This window comes from Dermacentor silvarum, chromosome 1 (assembly GCF_013339745.2).
Source record: "Dermacentor silvarum isolate Dsil-2018 chromosome 1, BIME_Dsil_1.4, whole genome shotgun sequence".
NCBI classification, from domain to species: Eukaryota; Metazoa; Arthropoda; class Arachnida; order Ixodida; family Ixodidae; genus Dermacentor; species Dermacentor silvarum.
In genome coordinates, this window is record NC_051154.1 from 158,697,111 (window position 1) to 158,717,706 (window position 20,596).

At 44.4% G+C, this 20,596-nt stretch overlaps 1 protein-coding gene across 6 annotated transcripts in view; it reads left to right on the forward strand.

Annotated features, from left to right (window-relative positions):
- LOC119436287 (protein virilizer homolog) overlaps window positions 1-20,596 on the forward strand; it is a 259,809-nt gene that overhangs the window by 230,413 nt on the left and 8,800 nt on the right. For 4 of the 6 annotated variants that reach the window (XM_037703092.2, XM_049656721.1, XM_049656729.1 and 1 more), the window contains 2 exons: window positions 1,872-2,037; window positions 6,702-6,864. In XM_037703092.2, the coding sequence (XP_037559020.2) occupies window positions 1,872-2,037; window positions 6,702-6,864 (329 nt within the window). The remainder of the gene's footprint in view (window positions 1-1,871; window positions 2,038-6,701; window positions 6,865-20,596) is intronic. The other 2 variants (XM_049656719.1, XM_049656715.1) reach the window with 2 other exon arrangements.

The following is a 20,596-nucleotide window of genomic DNA, read 5'->3' on the forward strand; positions in this document are numbered from 1 at the left end:
CACTTACGTACCACCCACAGTTAAAATCCTGTGTACTTTTCTTGTGTACTAGTGTACTTGTGCACTTGTATATTTCTTGTGTACTTTACAGAATGTGATCATTCACAGGAATTTGCGGTATGTCTGTTTGTAATGTTTTCACCATGTGACTTTTGCTCCAATCCACTTCAAATAATATCTGTAACTATGTATTGACACTTTTTTTATCTGTACTTTTTTTCCCCCGATTTCCCCCCCCCCCTTCCTGCAATAGTTAGGATTGGCAGTATGTAATAAATAAATTAATAAAAATGTGCGTGCAGCAACATTAATTTACAAACCTTGGATGTATTCTTTAAGATCACCTTCGAAATATATTTTCATATTTCACATGACTACCACAGGCAGTGGCAGCATTTCTGCGCAGTGATAAGATAGCGTGCTTGGCACATAGCGTGCTTGGCACTGTGCTAAGAATGACGTCGCTCGCAGATGCCGATGCTTCTTGCGCTTTAGTCATGTGAAATTGAGGTATCTCCAAAAGTGATTTTATGAGAATACGGCTCCTTTTTTGGGCACTTGTGGAATAAAGTGACTTATTTTTGGGCGAATCTGGTATTTTGGACTTCCGATTATACGAGCATTTTGGCAATCTCCGTCGAGTCCAAATTATCGGTCGGCGACTGTACATTGGTGTAGAAGCGGTCTGGATATATAAAACAAAATGAAGTTGTCTTCGAATATGATTGTCTTCAAGTTTTGAATACAAACATGTATGTACAATAATTGCCTTATCATAAATGTTAACAATTTCTTTTTAATTCGGTATTTGTTGACTATACTAGTTTTCAACAGTTGTGTCTGCCAAAGTGCATAAACCACCTGTGCAAACAGCCTTTGCCGCATAGCCAGTTGTGATGTGTTGTGGTGTGCCTTCCTCTACTTTTTCCCTTTCTTTATCTCCTTCCTCCTCTCTTCCCCTTCTAGAGGTTGGGCGTTATGTTCCTTTCAGGAGGCAATTGCTACCCGGCTTCTCTTTCTCTCTTTGTGGTGTTTATATATGTTTATGTAATAATAATAATAATTTTGAGGCATTTTGTTTGCCAAGTGTTTCTTATGTATACCATGAAAAAATTGTACGTTTTCATAGAACCATTTGCATTTCCTAGTGCATCAGCTTGCAACTTGCTATGTATTTAAAAGTGCAATTACATGAAATTTTTTGTTCAGGGATAATGTTTAAAGAAAATATTACATGGTCTTTTCTTAAATTTTGTCTTTTATCAGGGCAATTTCTTACCTTCAAGCTTTTAACCTCTATCAAAGGATAATAGATATACACTATTATTTGCAGTGCTTAGTTTTGTTGTTGTTGTTAATCACGCACCTCTGTGATGAGAGTACATTAAATAACTGCATTCTTTTGGGAAAGAATATATTTCAGTTCAGTTCAGCATTTTACTTCTCACACCACACTCAGCCAATAAATTTTTTGTTGAGTCTAGTATTCATCTGAACAAAGTTTTATTGTGACTCAACTTTCAATATATACTTTTTAAGTTTGTTTAATGCAAATACTAAGCACTGCACGCACAAAAGAACAAAATGAGGAAATCCAAAGCCAGTCAAAAGCCTAAGCTCTGTGTTTTTCGGTCTTTTTCCTATTTTTTTACACTAAGCTCACCATTGCTGAGTCAACTCATTCAAGTTCGACGAAAAAACACAGAATGCAGGTGAACTTGCCAAACTTGTTCAACAGAAGTTTTAATAATGTCATGAGGTGTGGGATGTTCTTGAATGTATAGAACACAAATATGTAGAAATTGCTTTGCACTGCTTTCTTTTTGGTTTAGTCAACATTTTAGTTTTATAATGCTTTTCATTTTTTACAGCAGGACATTGGTGTACACAACTGTAGTCGGGACACAGCTGGAGGAGCAATGTTCGATGTATCCCGAGCAGGGCCCAGTCGAAGCAGCTCCACACGATTATTCAGTCCACCCAGTCTTTACAGCCGCAGGGAATATTCCCGCATGGATAACCGAGACTTTGGTACACGTGAGGAACTTTTCATATATGTACCACATTTAAGTCATTCATTGACAATTTGAAACTAAATTTTTTGCTAATATGCACATTTGGTAGGTTAAACTAGGTAATTATGAAAAAGGTTCTTTTTAGACGTTCTTATACATTGACTCTATGGGGTATGTGGCGGTGCTGCGAAGGTGTCCGAATAATCTGGCATCCGGAAAATCGGTCATTGACTGTATCGGATATAACAATGAGCAACCGATGCACCGTGAACTTTTGTATGTGTTCTATGGTAAAATAAACCGCTTACTGCAATGCTCCCATGCCACATTGTCGGTTCTAACAATGAAATTTAACTACTGGGTGCTTGTGCCGAAAGAAAAAAGAATGCAAAATCGTAGAAAAAAAAAGTGTGAAAAGTGCGAGCTGCTTTGTCGCACTCCAGTATCATTTTCACCCTCTTGCCTATGTCGGAGGGATGGAGAGGAGACCGGAGAGGGGCAACAAAGGTGTGCCATGCGGGGTGTGCGGCACAAAGGCACAGACACCAAGTAGCCAGACTTAATTGTTAGAGCCAATAATGCGGCATGGGAACACTCTAATGCGTGGTTTATTTAACCATAGGACATGCACAATAGTTTAAGGAACAGCAGCTGCTCATTGTTACATCCAAGTATTGCTACAACCTTGTTACAACTAATAATGCTAGAAGTAGGTTTGACTGTACTGTATTTACTCACGTAAATTACGCACCCCTAGATTATCACCCTGGATTTTGAAAAAAAATACTTTACTCGCATATTTTGCGCTCCCAGTTCTGCCCTGCAGCAGCCTCTCGAAACTGTGTGAGGGAACATGCGTATTGGATATGATCTGCATGCCTTCTGGTGGGTAACCACTTTGACCTTCGCACATGCTCTTGTGCTTTCCATACACACAAAGGCGGTACTCTCAGGTGATCGCCTTCGGAGAGTTTCACTTTAGCGAGACTGGTCACAGGACACGCTGTGCACATTGAAGTGTGCGGCTGACAGTGCTCTTGGCACTGTGCGTAGTTAGCGAGCTTGGCACAGTGCCAAAAACTCTGTCAGCCAAGTATGCGAACGCGTCTGGTGATGGGGATAGGTAGCTGCTCAGAGAGAGAGAGAGAGAGAGACAACTTTATTCGTCAGAGTGGGGAGCTAGTTCATGGGCTCCTCAGGAAGGCCAGATGGCCGCCAGGCGATGCGTGACGGCGACCTCTTCGGCTCGCTCCACGGCTCGGAGTTGTACAGAGAAAACCCTGAGAGAGAAAGTGCAATAATGAAGCAGGAATGAAGGCGGGAAGCAGCTGAGTGACGTAAAGAGGGGGAAGGGAAACAAACGTTGAGAGGGCAGCCAACGCGAGGGAAGAAAAAAGGAGACTAGGAGGGCCCAGGAAATCAGTCAGAGCTTTCCACATGTGAAGGGGCGCCTCCTCTTCCTGACAGAGGGTACGCTGCCGTTAGAGAGCTGCTGGAATCTGTCAGCGCTTCTCATGCATCAGGGTTTGTAGTTTTGCACGCAGGTGGGAAGTTCACCAGGACTGCACTAATCCACCGTAAAACCCGGGATGTCGCAAAATCAGGGGATATATAACTAGAGTTCCTTTGTAGACGTTATTTAGGACATTTTTCCAAAATTTTCATGTAATTTGCTTTTTGAAGCCAAAAATAAGGGGGAAAAATGTGCACAAATTACGTGATAAATACGCTACTTTCTGTCTAGTTTATATGGTTGAATGCTTGTCTCCTCAGTTTTTTTTTTTTTTTTTTTTTTTCTTTTTTTGTGTGTGTAACTCGGTTATAACAATGGGATTCTTGGCACTTGAATATTGTTATAAGTGGGTTTGCCTGTATTTATGATTGAATGCCAGAGGTTGCTGTAATGACTGATCGAGCTGTATACATAAAATCTGCATTACACAACCTCAAATGAGTGTTTTCTAACCTTGAGCATGTTTACTTAAAAGGAAACTGAAGAGGCTTTAGAATTCGAAGATTTACGGGGGGTTTGGAAGACTGACATAGTATAACTCAGCTCCTACAGTTATTTTCTCAATTATGCCCGTGCCAGCGCCGCAATCGCACTTTAAATTTTCGTTGAAGCACCGCCCCCTTCGCATGTCGAGCGTAGCGGCGAAAGACCGAGCGCGAGGATGGCACAATACAGGGGTCACGTGCGCACTCTATTCGAATCACGCTCCTCGCGGACACCTAAGATGACGTCACGATCGTGTTCGCCATCAGAGCCCGTTAAATGACCCGCGGCATCTCTCGCAGACGCTGCGGCTTGTTTTTGCTAAATTAAAGCAACTTGCGGTGACTTCTTGCCTCTTAAACTATCATTTTCGTATTCAGGGGGTGAAAAACTAAAATAATTCATTCAAACCTCACTTTTTTCGAAAAGTGATTCAGCTGCCCTTTAAGCATGCATTGCTCACACTCTGCGTTGTATCTCATAGCAGATTTGCAGTGTGCACCCTGCAGTAAACGTGTCTGTGTCTGGCATGACAATGGTTTTGTCAGTCTGTGGAGCAGCATTTGCTTTTCATCTCTCCCCCAGCCTGCTGAAGTTCTGAACTTAAATTAAATTATGGGTTTAAAATTGAATTAAACCACCATCTGATTATGAGGCACACCGTAGTGGGGTACTCCAGATTAATTTGGACCACCTGGGGTTGTTTAATCTAAGTGAATGCATGTTTTCTGCATTTCGCCCCCATTGAAATTCGGCCGCCGTGGCTGGGATACGATCCCATGACCTCGTGCTTAGCAGGCTAAAACCATAACCACTAAGCAGCCACGGCGGGTTTTTTCTGAACTTGTGGTGACACGATGAGAAGCATGTTTGCGGGCAAAACTATGTACAGTTGACAAGAAAAGTTTTTCAAACAGGGATTTTGCAGGACAGCTGAATTCCTGTGCAGCCGGAGCACATGGCCATGAATTGAAAGTTTCAATCTGTACAAGTAGTTTTTGTGATCTAAGCAATGATTTTTTAAATTAGAAGTACCATGCCTTAACAGGGCAGAAATTCACATTTGTCGTGAGACCAGTGCCCTATAAACTTTTGTGACCAACTGTACTTCAAGGAAAAGTTCGATAAAGTGGCAAACTTCATGAAGAAATTGAAGCTGACATCTACTCTGGTAAAATCGCTACAAGAAAGCGTAACCAAGGACATTCTTGCCAGGGAGCTGTTAGTTATGGAGAAGTAGGAGTTACTAAGTAGGGGTGCGATTGCGAAGCTGGAAACAGCAGGCAGTGCTTGATGTATCGCCACAACTTGAAAGCTTGGATTCTTTCGCAGAAGTTGGATTCTCCTGCTAAAGACAACTTTCACAAGTTGCGTTAGAGAAACCCTGACATTGAATGATTGCACTTGCACAAAATAGCAAGTGGCTCATTCCACTTTGCCACATAACTAGTACTCATGTTATTGCCTAACAAGTACTCATGTTATTAAATGCACTAGTACACTTGTTCTCCCTTTGCTGTTAACACTGAAATGACTCAAGCTAAGCAAGCAGACACTTGACATGTTGTTGACCATTTCTTTCAATGCAAGCGAATAAAGCATTTATTTTTGTTGTAAGGGCGTGCCAAACTATTTAATGCCAATAAAGGAACTTGAAATGTATCTAGAGCTTTGCACATTGTCCTGGAAGGTGTATCAATTGTTTTGCATTTTTCATCATGCTTTTGTCCTAATTTCACCTATTTTTTCTCCCTGAAATCTGCACTCTATTAATTGCTCATAGTTCTGTGATAAAAGAAAAAGATTTGTGGCGATGCTTTGTCCACATCGAAGAGATAAGTGATTGTGTGTGATGAAAATGTGGGTGCTGATGTCAAGTCCTATGGAAGGCAGTTAAAGTGCCAGTGTTGATTCATCATTGACCCTACATTCTGTTTTAGATTTGATGTGAATCTAAGTGAAGAGCATGGCTGCACGCAACTAGATCATTGCTTGAACTTCCTCTTACACTTTGACAGATGTTTCTCATCAATAAGCAATACCTGTGCACCAACTTGAGGTCTATTAAGGTCTGTGAGTATTCAAACAGACCATGGCTTGAGATGCACTCCATTTTAGAAAACGTACCCAGGAATTTTGGAAATTGCCCCTGCAGCCATCAGTCGAACTTAACCGCAATATGCCAGCATAACTTACTGGGCAACATTTCTAAGAACGATATCTGAAAAGGCTGCTTGAATTTCAACAACTTTTAGTTAGCAACATCGGGAGGGTGCGCCCTTATAACAACATGCATATTTATAGCACTTATTCGCTACCTTCCCGTTACATGTTTTAAGCCTGATCAAAACACTGCTACGAATAGCACAGTAAAGAGGTGCGACTAAGTGCCGTAAATATGCATGTCAATAAAAGGGCTTACCCACTCGACATTGCTAACTGAAAGTTGTTGAAATTCGGGCAGCCTTCTGATATATCATTTTTTGAGAATGTTGCCCATTGAGTTACGCTGGTGCACTGCAGTGAAGTTTGACAGATAGCCAAAGGGACAATGCTCAAAATTTTTGGACAGGAAGGAGCTGGACAGCACAAAACTCTTTCTCACTTACAGAATAGCAAGAGCAGTGTAGCAGTAAATTATGCTTTATCAGTTTTATTAAGATGCTGTTAAATTTGTTTAAATTTTCTAGCCTCCTTTGGGATGGGAACTGCCCGTAGTGGTTCCATGGTGCCCCGTGCAATACCAACGTGGAGTGAAAGTCGTGTTGCGAGTGCAGTTCCAAAAGTTATGCTGATGTCATCAAATGTGGTTCCACTGACAGCAGGACCTTCTGAATCACAATCTTTTGGAAGGTTAGTTGTATGCTTATGCTTACTTTTGTGGTTTATGGTGATGGACCATTTCTGTTCTTTCAGTGCGAACAATTTAAGCCTTTAAGTTAATAATAATTTTGCGTGGCTACATTTTAATACATTTGAACACAGTTTTATGTCACATTGAGCAATCGTTAAACTGTGATGGCTGAAAATGTTTCCTTGGGACACACCTTTGTGACCCACAGCGATTGCCTGCAGCCTGGACACTTCTTTCATATGCTTCATTGCATGCATGCCTTACAGCATCGCTTTTCCCTGTGCACCTCTACACATACTTTGCATGCATCCCCCTGAGCCCCACTGCACCCTAACTCATCGCACAGGCATGCCGCTCCCTCATTCAAGAGATGACAGGAGAACCCTCCATTCATTGTGCCTAGTTGGCAGAACGAGGCCAAAGAGATCCACTTCAACTCCCTATACTGTGGATTTTGCGTCATTTTACATCAGCGAAGCTTTTTAAAAAAGAAGAAAGAAAAAGATAGAAAAAAAAGTCGCAGGCCTGCGCGGCACACGCAGCACAGTCACAGTGTAAGCTGGTGGAGCGGCTCAAGAGTAGCTCCAATTTGGGCACCACGCACAACAGGGTCTTCACGGCAGTCTGTTCGCCTCGTTTGGACGAGAACGATCTGAACTGTCCGCCCAGCGTCGACGGCGAGCTGCGGCTTGTAATGCTCTCTGCACAGCAGTGTACTGAGCCCGATCAAGCCTTACAACTGCAACTTACATGTCGGGCGCGCCGCGTTTGCAGGCACCTTAACTAGATGGCGCCACCATACTTGCGGAGGCTCGGCAGCTCGGGAGCGCGTTGATTGCGCGCCTCGTCTGAATCGAATATCGTCATATGCGCCTGCGCACGCAAACGCCTGCTGCATTTGCAGGCACCTTACTAGATGACACCACTGTACTGGTGGAGGCGCGGGTCGTCTGCCCCTGGGCGCTTGCATTATAGGGCATTTTCTGCCGCCCGATAGCAAGCGCTTGCGTGGCTCAGTGGTAGTGTATCTGGCTCCCACTTAGCGGGTGCGGGTTCGATCCCGGCTGGAAACGCGTACTTTTTTCCCATATCCGGCGATAGCGATTGCGGCCCAACGCCGGCGCTGCCAGCATCATCGCAAACCGAAACGGCTATTGGAATGAGCCCATACCAGCTTACGCTGTAAAAGAAAAAAAATGGTACAATATATGGTTATGAGACCTATACGGTGGGCAATCATCTGACCTCTTCCACCGCCAACATAATTTGTGTGTTGATTACTTGAGTAATTAGAAAAAAATAATTAAACAAACAACAGCTTGGCTAGTGTTGGCTAGGACACCCTGTACAGTGAGTGTGTACAGTATAGTGGCATGCATGCAGTGAGTCTATGTGTGCAAATCTAGCATTTCTGACATGTTTAAAATAGCATTGATTTCGTAGATTGGTATCTTTTCACTTTTTGTGTTAAGCATTATGCTAACTGTGAATCTCTAGATATTTCCAAAATATTCATTTATATTTCATCTAGAGTTAACCTATACTAAACAAGTTCATGAAGATTTCACTTAGATTCGTGTGAGCCATGATGATGCCCATGCTATGCAGGATAGCTGTCTCTAAAAATGTTAAAAACAGACAGGTAGTGCCAGCAAGACTCCTTGAAGCAAGCTTGTGGTTCCTTTCTTTCTGCATTCTTCTGGGCTTTTTAAGCAATAACTGTCAGGGCAGGGAACATTCATCGCTTTCTTCTTACTCATTGAACATGCATGATAAGCAGCTTCTCTCTGGAGGCAAGTTGGCCTAACATCATACATAATCACTTTGTGTCCTGTATTCATTGTAAAGAATGAGGTTATTTGCTCTGGTTCTGTTAAAGTAGCATAAGGTCAAACAACTAGCCACGCTTCTACTAAAGGTTGGACTGAAATTGAAAGCATGCTCTTGTCTGAGTAAAAACTCCGCATGATGCGAAGCATTTCTCATATGTTGTACATATGCTGTGAATTAAAGTACACTTAATACTATTACTAAAAAATAACAATCAAATAACAATCATTACAGCGTGTTGAAAAGATATTGATCAACTTGATTGATTACCTCAGGCACAGTGAGGAAAGAGTTGACTGTATTAATAGTGAATTTAGTGTGTATTGTAAAGAGTGGATCTCATGATTGTTTTCAGTGTCAAATGTACAGTACAGTAATGGCTTGTTAAATTAAAATTCACTGGACTGGAACAAGATTTCCAAGTTGTCCATGGTCAAATTTTCAAATGGACAAACAAAATTATTAGGGAACATTTATTGTGCAAGTGTACGTTTATGTAGTGAAAAAAATATGTAAAGTCTCATAAATGCTTTATTGACTGGTCTCCTAAAACAGCAAATAGCTACCTTTGCAAGAAAAGTGAGAATGACTACAGTGCTGAAACTCGTGCTGCAAACGATTGCTGCATTGGGCACTAGAATTTCCAATTTTACAAGTTTCATACTGTTCAAGCTGTGCGGTGCTATGGCATTGCTGTGCTATGCTGTGCATTACACATGCTAAAAACTCTGCACTGACTGCCAAACAAAGAGCAACTTAGGCAATAGCTCACTGGTGAATGCATCTACAGTAATACCCCGTTAACTCTAAGAAGTAAAAACTGGAAAAATTTTCGAGATAAGCGAAGTTTCGAGATAGCCAAATTCACAAAAATATAAGCATAACGTAAAGCCAACATGACGCCTTTTCAATATGGCGCCGGTTACTGCTGATTTCCTCACAAAAGCTCAATGTACCAGGAGCAGTACTTTTAGTAGATTATTATTGTGATATTATGTGCAACCCAGCAACCTACACGTCGGTAGTATATAGGCAGCGGCGAACCTCGCACATATTGATCCTCTTCATTGAACAAGTGCTAGTGCATTGAATTCCATGTTGCCCTGTGGCTTGTCCCATCACACTTTTCCTTTGTGCATATGCATTCATGCAATGTTGGCTGCTTTCCGTAGGCAGAACTGACAGTTGGGTGAGTTGGTAAGGGTTCATTTCTTCGAAACGACATCACTGAAAGACACGAACACTGAATGACACTAGGAACACAAGCGCCACATACCTACATAGCGCTTGTGTCCTTGGTGTCATTCAATGTTCGTGTGGCGCCAATTCAAAGAAATTTCCATAGGCAGTGATTGTTCCTGCACCGCCTGAACTATGTGCCTGTGCTGTCGACTGGAATTTTGCCAGCATTTGAGCTAGCAAACGAAGGCAAATAAGGCTGTCCAGGATTGTCACATGCATTAAGGCCTCAATAATCCTCTCTTGATTTATTTGAGAATTTGGTTAATTCGTAGAATTTGGGCTCTCCCTTAATTTGTAATGTGAAATATACTGGATAGATTGAGAACAGCCCACGCACATCCATTCAGATGATTTGTAGTTTCCGGTTGTGGCCTCTGAGACTGGCACACTGCAGCCCGCTTCAGGCTTCTCACATATCTCGGAGGCAGCGTCAGAAATGTGGCGTGACGTGTTTCGGGCTTCTACAGTCACTTCTATCTTGTAATGTTGATTGCTTCTGGCACTTGCACTACATAAATGATGGCTTTTGAGATCGGAGCTGAGAGGACGTCACTAGAGCGATTCCACAATGTGGGTGCTGATATTCCGTACAGCTGTGCAATGTGTGGTAGTGCAAGTTAATTTCATGTGTTTCTGCCCACTACAAAGAAGTAAGTGAGAGCATCATCATCATTTACTTTTTCATTTCTGGTTTTTTTCATGTAAATACCAGCTTTATTCACACATGTTGTCAGGTTTTCTCCACTGCTGGTGTGTTGTGTGCATACGATTCCTGACCGCATTAAAAATCTCGACCACCTGCACGTTTACATTGGTGTACAAACACGGCAATGGAATGTACAGACTAGGCCTACTAGTTGAACATAGAAGCAGACATGCAGACATTTCGCGCGTGGAAGACAAAGTCGCTGACAGTGTGCCAGTAGGCGATGGCAGGGACGATTATGAGACCACTCGTGCGCCCGCTTTAGCGACTGTTATCGGGTCCCTAAATGTCATCCACAGCTTTGTTGAGTGTAGCGGTGGGCACTATGAGATGCTGCTTATGATTAGCGGGCTAAAGATCATGAACCTTGGTGCCGCGAACTACCGTACCAAGCAATCCTGCATCACTGATTGCTTCAAGTAGTCCTGCTACTTGGAAAACAAACGTGACATGCTTGCGCTGTGCAGTTTTGAACTTTTTCTGGGCTTATTTCTTCTTCTTGGGTAATTTGAAAATCCGTCTAAATGAAGATTTTTCGCAGTCGGGCAGACTTCGAATTAACGAGGTTGTACTGTAAAATGGCAAGCACGTCTGCTTTTCTAAGCTTGTAATTATGAGTACATTATTACCGTCATACATTACTGTTACTGATACCATATGCTGCCAACTGTGCTTGTACTGGGCTTACCATGCATGCACAATTTGAAGGGAAGCAGTAGTGGTAACAGCAGAATGGTAACAGTATGCTAAAGTACTCTATTTCCTTTTACTTGTGCGGGCCACATCCTAGTAATTCGGACCCAAATATAAAAAATAAAATAAAAAATTGTCCACCACTTACACAAGAATACACAGTGATTGCTCCAGAAGAGCAAATACAGTAGAACCCCGCTGATATGTTTTTCACGGTACCGTAAAAAAAACCCCGTAAGAGCTGGGAAACGCGAGAGCTGAGAAACAGGCAAAATTTAGAAATGGGAGTAGTGTTGAACTGCACACATTATTCTTACGTGTGAAAAAAAGTCGTAGTTTTGCCCGAAAGCCGAAGCATTGATTGCGATTGCAAATTAGTAGGCAGCTGTACAAAGTAAGCAGTATGGTAGTTTCATTGTCCGTATAAACTTGTAAAGATTCGCTTATTCACTATATTAACAAGCATGGTGTCAGCGCACACAGGCAAACATGAACACATCACACTCGATGAGCGCGGACACGCGCTGTCAAACGCTGGCGTAAGGAAGCGCCGCTGCAGAAGCGACTGAAGTGACCTTCGTGCTGTTGTCTATCGCTTCAACGCAAACTGAGCGTCGAGAACACACAGCATGCACAAAGCTACGAGCCGCCAACGCACCTACACTGCCTAGACTCTGCCCCCAACGCAGATCGCTTTCAACATATGGCCCGGGCGCAGCCGCGCAGTACGCAGTTGATGCCAGAGTACAACGTCGCCCGCTATCCCTCCCCCCTCGCTCCCTCGCCGGTGTCTCGAGCGCAACGAAACAAGACGCACTTCCCCCCTGCTTTTTTTTCTTGCACGCGCGAGATTTAGACGCGGTCGTCGGCTCCCCTCACACGCTTTCACTCGCACATACAGCATACAGCGCGCGGCGACGGCGTTATCGCCCTTGGACTTTATACAGAACATATATGAGCCAAAACCAATTTTAGGGCCACAACACGTCATAGACACCATCTTTAGATAGCAAATACGGATCTCAAGGGCCATACTTTTGCTGGCAGAAACCGAATATACGTCATAGTTGGCGCCCCCGGCACTTTGGGTGGCCAATGCCATCGTCAAGCCACCAAGCAAAATGACGTGAAAAGTCAAAATGGCCTCTCGGGCCGGCGTGTGGTGGCAGTTCACAATGTATGATGTGGGAACGGTCCCACAGTTGCAACGCAACAGCGGAGTTACCAATGCATTGTGTTCTGAGAGCTGTGCTAGGACCGACCAAAAACGACGCAACAGCCGGGAAAACACAGCACCCGGGAACCTAACAGTGGGGTTCTACGGTATCTGTTTAGGAAGTGGTAACAGTACAACACACATCTTCATAGGTGTGCTTTTTGCAGTTGTGGCAATTGAGTCTATCTCGCAAATCTGTTGCCCTCACCAACAGGCCGAAAATGTAATTCATCACCACAGTGTAGTAAGTAAATCTAGCATTGTTAGCGCACAGTTTGCAACTGGAACACCTTTCATTTTCTTTGCCGATTGGTGTTAGCAGCATCTATCTCGCTGCTGACACCATTTTGACTCGGAGCCTATCATTGAACAATTTGCTTGCCACACTTATTGTCCTGCACTAGTTCTGCACACACATAGTGCAAACCAGGGCATCGAACCAGAACTGAAATGAAAACCGGAAACAGGAAAAAAGAATGTTGTTTTTTCTTTCTTTTCACTGTGGAGCGACACTGAAAGGAAAAAAACGGTTTTCGGTTAAGGTTGGCCACCTTGAGCTTTTCAACGATGCATTGCCTGCAGTTGTGGCTAAACTATGCACCTCATTTGTAGATACACACCATCTTCACGTGATTTTAAAAAGTAGCAGCACCGTTAGTACAGTTTTCAGCGTATTGTGTGAGGAGGCAGACTGAGTATTGTGTTAACGCGACAATATTTGCATCGCATCCGACATGCGCACTCGCTGGACTGCGATGCGTGCAAAGTACCTGAAACAGTGGAGCTGATATACTTGTTGCTTGTCCCCAGTATGACTTTCAACGGCAGGTATTGATCTCTTCGTTAGCACCAATTAACAATAGGCCATTCAATAAAAATGTGTTAGTACTGGGCCACTGACCAGACATATCAATGAAGTGAGCCATCAAGGCTCACTCAGAATATTTAGTTAATACAGGCCTAAATTCAAAGCTGGGAACGGACACTTCGAACACAAATGTGTATATGATCGCATCCCACTCCCTGTCCTCATCATTACTCCTCAGTCTCCCATTTTTCTCCTCTTCCGTTTCCCCCTGAGCAGAATAGCAGGCTGGAGGACTCTTTGCATTTTCTCAATATATTCTCCCCTTCAATAAAGCTTCGTTTCACATAGATTCCAGCATTGGTGTTGGATCTTAATAATTATTTTGTAACTACGTGCAGCCTGAAGAACAAATAGCAGGCATAATATTTCAATACAGCTTAGTAGCAGCATAGATTTTTTCTACAAAATAAATTTGTGCTATTTTGGTTATGCAAATGAACTTGAACCATGTGGAACCTCATTGAGCATTATTTTTTCGCTCTAGAATTGAACTGGAACGAAACATATTTCGGTTCGTCACTCTGATGCAAACCTCTGGAAAGAAAGAAAATATGCAAAGTGTTTCTGCAGTTCTTGATCAAACGATTGTTGCAGTGCATACTTCACTGCTTCATTTGAGTTGAAGTCTTGTGCGGCTATAGCTTTCGAAGTTTGCAGTGCTGTGCACTTACTGCCCTCTGGGCCTTGTCCAAATTATTCAATGTATAACCTTCATCTTGAGGAACACAGTACAGAGACGATGACTAAAAAGAAAAAAAGCAATAGGACAGGCACTGGATCTTGTTCCTCAGATTAATGAGCATTAGATGCCATAGAATAATGTGTTCGGTTGCCAGGACCAAATGATGAGTTCATATGAGAAAAATAACTTATTTTAAGGAAACCTTATAAGTGCTACATAGCTTCTTAATGTAATGTTTTTTTATTGTTATGTAGGGCATTTATTGACATGTTTAAGGGGCTTAACGTCTAAATACATTCATACCTTTGGAGCCATCTTTTGCTTAAGATGATTGCTTTTGAAGGGTTTAAAGCATAAGACCTGCTTGTGTTCTGGCTCTAATGCTAAGGGGCCTGTCATCATATTACCTTGATTTTAAATGCAGTATGATTGACGTTAGGTCCTCATCACGGAGCTGTGCTGTGGATCCGTATGAAATACCATTGTCAGTGACCAGTAGTGGCAGCTTGGCACCAGCGGACTGTTTTGTTGCAGTAATTCGAGAAACAATGATGTCAAGCCATACTCAAACCAGTTGGATGAAATTCAGGGTCTGTTAATTGAGGCACAAATTGGAAATTCCCAGAGCTCATTAGTTATATTCAAAGAGTTATGTTACAGAGCTTGTGTTAACAAGAAAACAGTTTTTACAGTGCTGGTTTCTGGGTCCTTTTTAATGCTTTGAAAGTTACCCCCCCCCCCCCCCCCCCTTCAAAAAACTTTTCCCTGTGGCAGGAGCCAAACTGCGCCAAACTGCGTTAAATACAGAAAATTGACCGAAATTGCGCCACACTGCGCCAGAACGGCTTCGGCATGTATGCTCCGGCCGTGGCCGTGAACAGCGAGCGGATTCGTTCTCCGAAAAAGAACATTGCACACACCACAAGACGGCGCCTCCCGCACAGTTTCTCGTCATTTTCGCGCTTATATCACTGGAAATTTTCTCACTTCCGGCAAGTGGCTAGCGCGCGCACGACCACTCCCGGCTGTTGTCGCTGCTGTCAGAATGGCCAGGGTGGCTGTATTTAGAGCATTCTAGAACGTGGGCCGAGAGGCACTCCCTAGCTGAGGCGAGGCGCAAAACAACAAAAAATAGGCTGAGGGCACTGCGAGCGAACTAGATATTAGGGAGGCGCGCGGTGCAGCAGTTTCAGCGAGCGGGCATCTTGTCCGCAGGGTCGGTATAACGTAAAACTACTCCAATCTGTTTTAGAGCGCAGCTCTTAGGCGCCCGTTTCTGCAGCAATCGTTGGCATGGCGTTGTCCTTCGTAACCGAGCGAACGAGCACCGAGGAAAGCGGAGGAAGCCACCTTGAAGCACCACCAGATGGCGCTCACGTCTGCGCAGTGGTGGCACCGGCCGTGCGGGCGAAATAAAACAAAGCCAGAAAGCAGATCGCCTTCACGCATAGCGTTCTCCACAAGCGTTTCCCGGTAAAGGTTACAGTTGCATAGGCTGCAGTTGCCGGTCTATATATAGCGCAGCGCGTCGCAGCTCTGCCAGTCAGGAGCAGTGATTGTTGCGATGCCTCAATATATCATGAAATGAAAACACGTATAGAGCTACGCTCAAATTTCGCATTAGAGAGTATCGTAATCGTCGGTGGTCTTGTTAAACCCATACGGGCAAGGCCTGAGCCATTTTGACAACTATCACGAAGGGCTAATGGCGGATTCGGAATAAAAAGTTGCAGTAATTTGTCCGAAGGGTGATGCATCGATTGCGATAGCAAATTAGTAGACAGCTTTACGAAGTAAGGACAGTAGCTTTATCGGCAATATAAACTTGTAAACTTTCGCTTACTAACTAAATTAACAAAATGTCACGCGCGCACTAGCAAACATGAACACATGTCACTTGATGACCGCAGAAACCCGCTGTTGAAACGCTGGAGTGAGGAAGCGCGGCAGCAGCAGCAGCAAGCAAATTGACCTTCGTGCTGCCTCTCGCTTCAGCACAAGCGAATTGGTGAAAACACAGCGTACTCGAAGCTATCAGCACTCGCACACTCTCCCCATCGCAGATCGCTTTCAAGATGGGGCCCTTGCGGCCGTGCCATACGCAGCAGCCGCTGGAGTGGAACCCCCCCACCTCCCTCTACTTCCACCGGTGCCTTGCACGGGTCGGAAGACGGCACACTTCCTCCCCGCTTTCCTCGCTTGCGCATGCGAGATTGAGCCGCCATCGTTGGCTCACCCTCGCACGCTTTCAATCGCACATGCAGCGTGCAGCGACAATGTTATCGCCCCTGGACTTTATACAGAACATCACGGCGACACCGACGGCAGAAATGCGCCTGGAGTGTCCATATAATTGCTATCGCAATAAAAGCAGACTGGAATAGTTTTACATTGTACCAGCCCAGATTTGATTGTGGCTCTTTAGGTCTGCGGTGACATATGGTGACCCAGAAATTGTTACAGCGTCGATTGGATTGCCTAATTTGTGAACATTTTACGCTATACTGAGCGTCAGCGCGGGAAATATATAGTGCGATCGTAGTGCCACTGATGTTTTCGGCTTTACAGGAAAGCATGTGCTGGGTCTCCCCTCGACCCACTCTTTCATATTCTAGTACGCTATAGTTACAAAGTGCGCTTGTACTAGGTGCTTCGTGTTGGTTTATTCTGCGTTTCGTTGTGGTTTCAAAGGGCGCTGCCATATTCCATAATTTACAAAAATTCACATTGGCCTGCTCCAAACTGCTTCAAAATGAAATCTAGTCTGCTCCAAGCAGCTCCAAAATGCAATTTTGTCTGCTCCAAACTGTTCCAAAATGATATTTTACTTGCTCCAAAAATTGCTAGAAAATGACTTTGGGCAGGATCACCCCTGCTGTGGTCAATTTTTTTTTAATTGCAGTTTCCTGTACTAGGGAATGATCTAAAACTTACTAATACAGCAAAAATTTATTGCAGTTAATATTAGCAAGATGTTCTGGGTGCATCACACTCCGAGTCTGAGCTGCTTGGCAGAAATTCCTCATCCAATAACGAGCTGTCAGCCGTCAATTCCAAATTGATAATTCGTTTGTACTTCGATTCAGAAGAAGAAACGCTTGAGAAGTTGCAGCAAGAAGAGGCAGCCATACTGAAATCGCGACAGCACGCACGCCAGTATATAGGAATATGTGAACCGCAACTGAAGGCAAAGTAAAATAAAACTTAGCATCTCTGAACTTCCGCCGTGCAGGGCTATATCGAAGCTATAGCGGCGTTCGTGAAAGACGATAGTACTGCCTCCACATACTCTTTCAAGGTAGGAGACAACAGGCACGCAACCACGCTAGCAAGCGCTCGAAGGTTAACAAGTCGAGTTCTGTGCCACCGGTGAGTGGAAACACAATTTCACATGAGTTTGTGCGACTCCATAGAGATGGCAGCACATCTTAACCAGTGGTGTCGAATACATCCAAATATCAAACATAAGATCGATGCCGTACATATACAGCAATAACCATGCAGGACGGATCAGCAGGGCCATACATGTATGACAAAAACCCTCAAAGGGTTAATGAGCAGCAAGTGGAGTTAAGTTTGTTCTTTGTCTTTGAAGTCGATGAAAGTCTCTTCAAGGTGATTATCGGCGTTGATGAAGCAGGAGGCAGGTTGGAGGTAAGAAAACTTGAGGATATATTGCAACAAAAATATTTACACAGACAAATGCAGAGTTAGCAAAACAACACTGATGCAAAACACACAAGTAAACAGCGCCTTACTCTTCGACTTCTCTTAAGTTAGAGCCTAGGACAACTGTCACTACATACGACCAACCGAGTCTCACTGTTCTACCACTAAGTGGTTACGGCCCAGACTAGCGTTGCATCGTACGGAGTCTTACTGATCAATCAGGTTTAGTGATTACAGCCTAGACTGAGGAACAAGCACCTCGTCTCGATTGTTCTAGGTGAAATAGACAAAGAAAAAGGGCGGTAGGACCGTTGGCCCATCCCACGGAAGCAGTTGCCAATGAGAGCTGAAAGTTTGTTAAGCCACAACCCAAAGGGATGGGCTTACAATTAAAAGTAAATGTGTTGGAAAACAACCCTGTTTTCCTTCTTTCCGCAACTCCGTTTCCCTCTGCTATTTCCACGTGGTCAGTGACGGCCTCAGCCAACACGCCAGGCACGCACGATTTATTGCTCGGCCATCTCAAACCTCGGTGGCGTTTCTAGCCAGCAGGGGGCTCGGGGGCTGGTGTCACAACACTGCGTACCGCAGTCCCCCCCCTCAAGGTTTTTCCGCGTGGGAAAATAATGAGCATTGGCGGCATTCGGACCCGGTGTTTTCAAGACGACGTTCTTCGAACGCGATCCTCGCATGCGCACTGCGCCTCTACGGCGCGCACTGCAAGCTGACACTTGACACCACGCGGGCTTTTCTCAGCGCTCAACACAAGATACACGTGGTTGCCGCCCGGACGCGTAGGGGAGTGGACCCCCGCTTCGTACGCGCAACCCATGGTCAACAATGCTAGGCCATAAACCTCGGCGCCGTCTCTAGCTCTCAGGGGACTCAGAAGCCGGCGCCACAACACTGCGTACAGCCGTTCCACTCGAGGTTTGTCCGCGTTGACCTATTATGACCATTGGCGGAATGCCAACCCCGTGCGCGCAAGACCGCGTTCTCCGAATCCGTTCTCCGCATCCGCACCGCACCGCGGCTCGTCACCTGTCACCACGCGGGCCGTCCGACCCCTCAGAAACAGAAACGGTTGCTGCCCGGACGCGCTGGGGAGTGGACGCCTCCCTATTCATAAAACACGTGGGCAACTCGCAGCACTGCAAAAGTATATACAAACAATCATGCCGCCCTACACCGCCAATTCTGTATGTTCGATAGATGAGCGGCCTAACAAGTGGGTTGTGTTCATGATGTATGGTGTGTACACGCATGTGTGTGTGTATACACACACACAGACGTGCACACACACAAACACGTAGGATCGAATTCTCAATCTTGAGCAACGCCTATGCCAACAAACTACTGCGGTGGGTACAGAAGCGTTGATTTCATGAGCGACTGCTTCTGTAGTGTCATCTAGACACTACAGAAGCTTTACTACAGCTTTGCGTCCACACACCCTACATCAGTTGTTCGCTTAGCAAACTTGCATAGGGTTTATTTTTCAGAAATAGTATAAACGTACCGTATCGTACCTTAAATTATATATACCGCTGTCACATGTACACTTCTGATCGCAATCGGGGCCGATCCGGATTGGGCTTGATCTGGATTCGAATGTTGCAACACGGGCATTTGCTATCGCGATCTTGCGGGACCCGGATCCGGGCGATCCCAATCCGAGAATCACAATCAGACCCCTTGATCGCGATCGCAGGTTGACGTCTGAGCCCTCTAGCCTGGCATTCTGAAAACGCTAAAAACAAAAAGTGAAGGCAGCTCTGTAAAGAATGTTTAAAAACCTTTTTATAAGCCAAAGTAAGCTGTACAATTGAAATAGTATCCAAATTTAACCATATTTTGCAAAACTGAACTTGTAGCCTGGGCATTATGCAGTTCTGAGAGTTGCCAACGATCAGCAGACGATAACTCGATCCATATCGTTGGACCGTGTAGCAGCGACCACTGTTGATTACAATCAAGAAATCCAATCCGGATCAGCCTCGCAATCAGAAGTGTACGTGTGACAACGGTATAAATTTATCCAGTTTATCCGCAACTGCTGCCATGTCTAGCAGTAGCGTTTCTTTGCCTTCTTACGTTGCCTTTTCCCTCTCCCGCACTCCCCCCATGTATGCAAGCTGCAAGCGAAGAGTTTTAAGGCTCTTATTCACTCGTTTCGTGGCTTCGTCGGTTGTACCCATTCTCTTCTTCCTCTCTACCATTCTATCTACCTCCCCTCCGGACTGTTGCATGTTAATAGAAAATAAGCAGTGCAGTTTCTGCAATGCCTTTGAGGGGGACATGGTTGATTACAGTAGTGGGGAGGCTATTGTGACTATGCCCAGGGAGCTCTAGAGGGCATTGTGGCGACGTGATGGAAAGGTCCAAACAAGTTTCTCGCATCACCTTTCTGCTTCGCTCCTGCCTTTTATATACACACTCTGAACCATCTCCCGACGCGCCGTACAAGACAGCCACAGCAGCAGCAGCAGCAGTAGCAAAGTCAAAGTAAGAAGCGATAAAAGCTTCATTTTAAGATCTCTTTGTGCTTTTCACACTTTCAATGATCTGTTATAACGACTAATGAGGGAGGTATTGGTGGGTTTCCTTAGTGGAAGCCACATGGTGCTGTTAGGCTGGTGGAGCCTTGTTTCATTAGCTTAGCTAATGGAACATGGCTTCAGGTGTCCAATCTGGAGGTTGACAAAATACAATAGCATGTGAAGGAAGTCTGGCACTTTCAAACTTCAACCATACCAAACACAAGTTGCAGCTACTATGCGCATCCCTTCATGCCACTCTCCCCTAGTTCTTGTTACCTGTCTTGC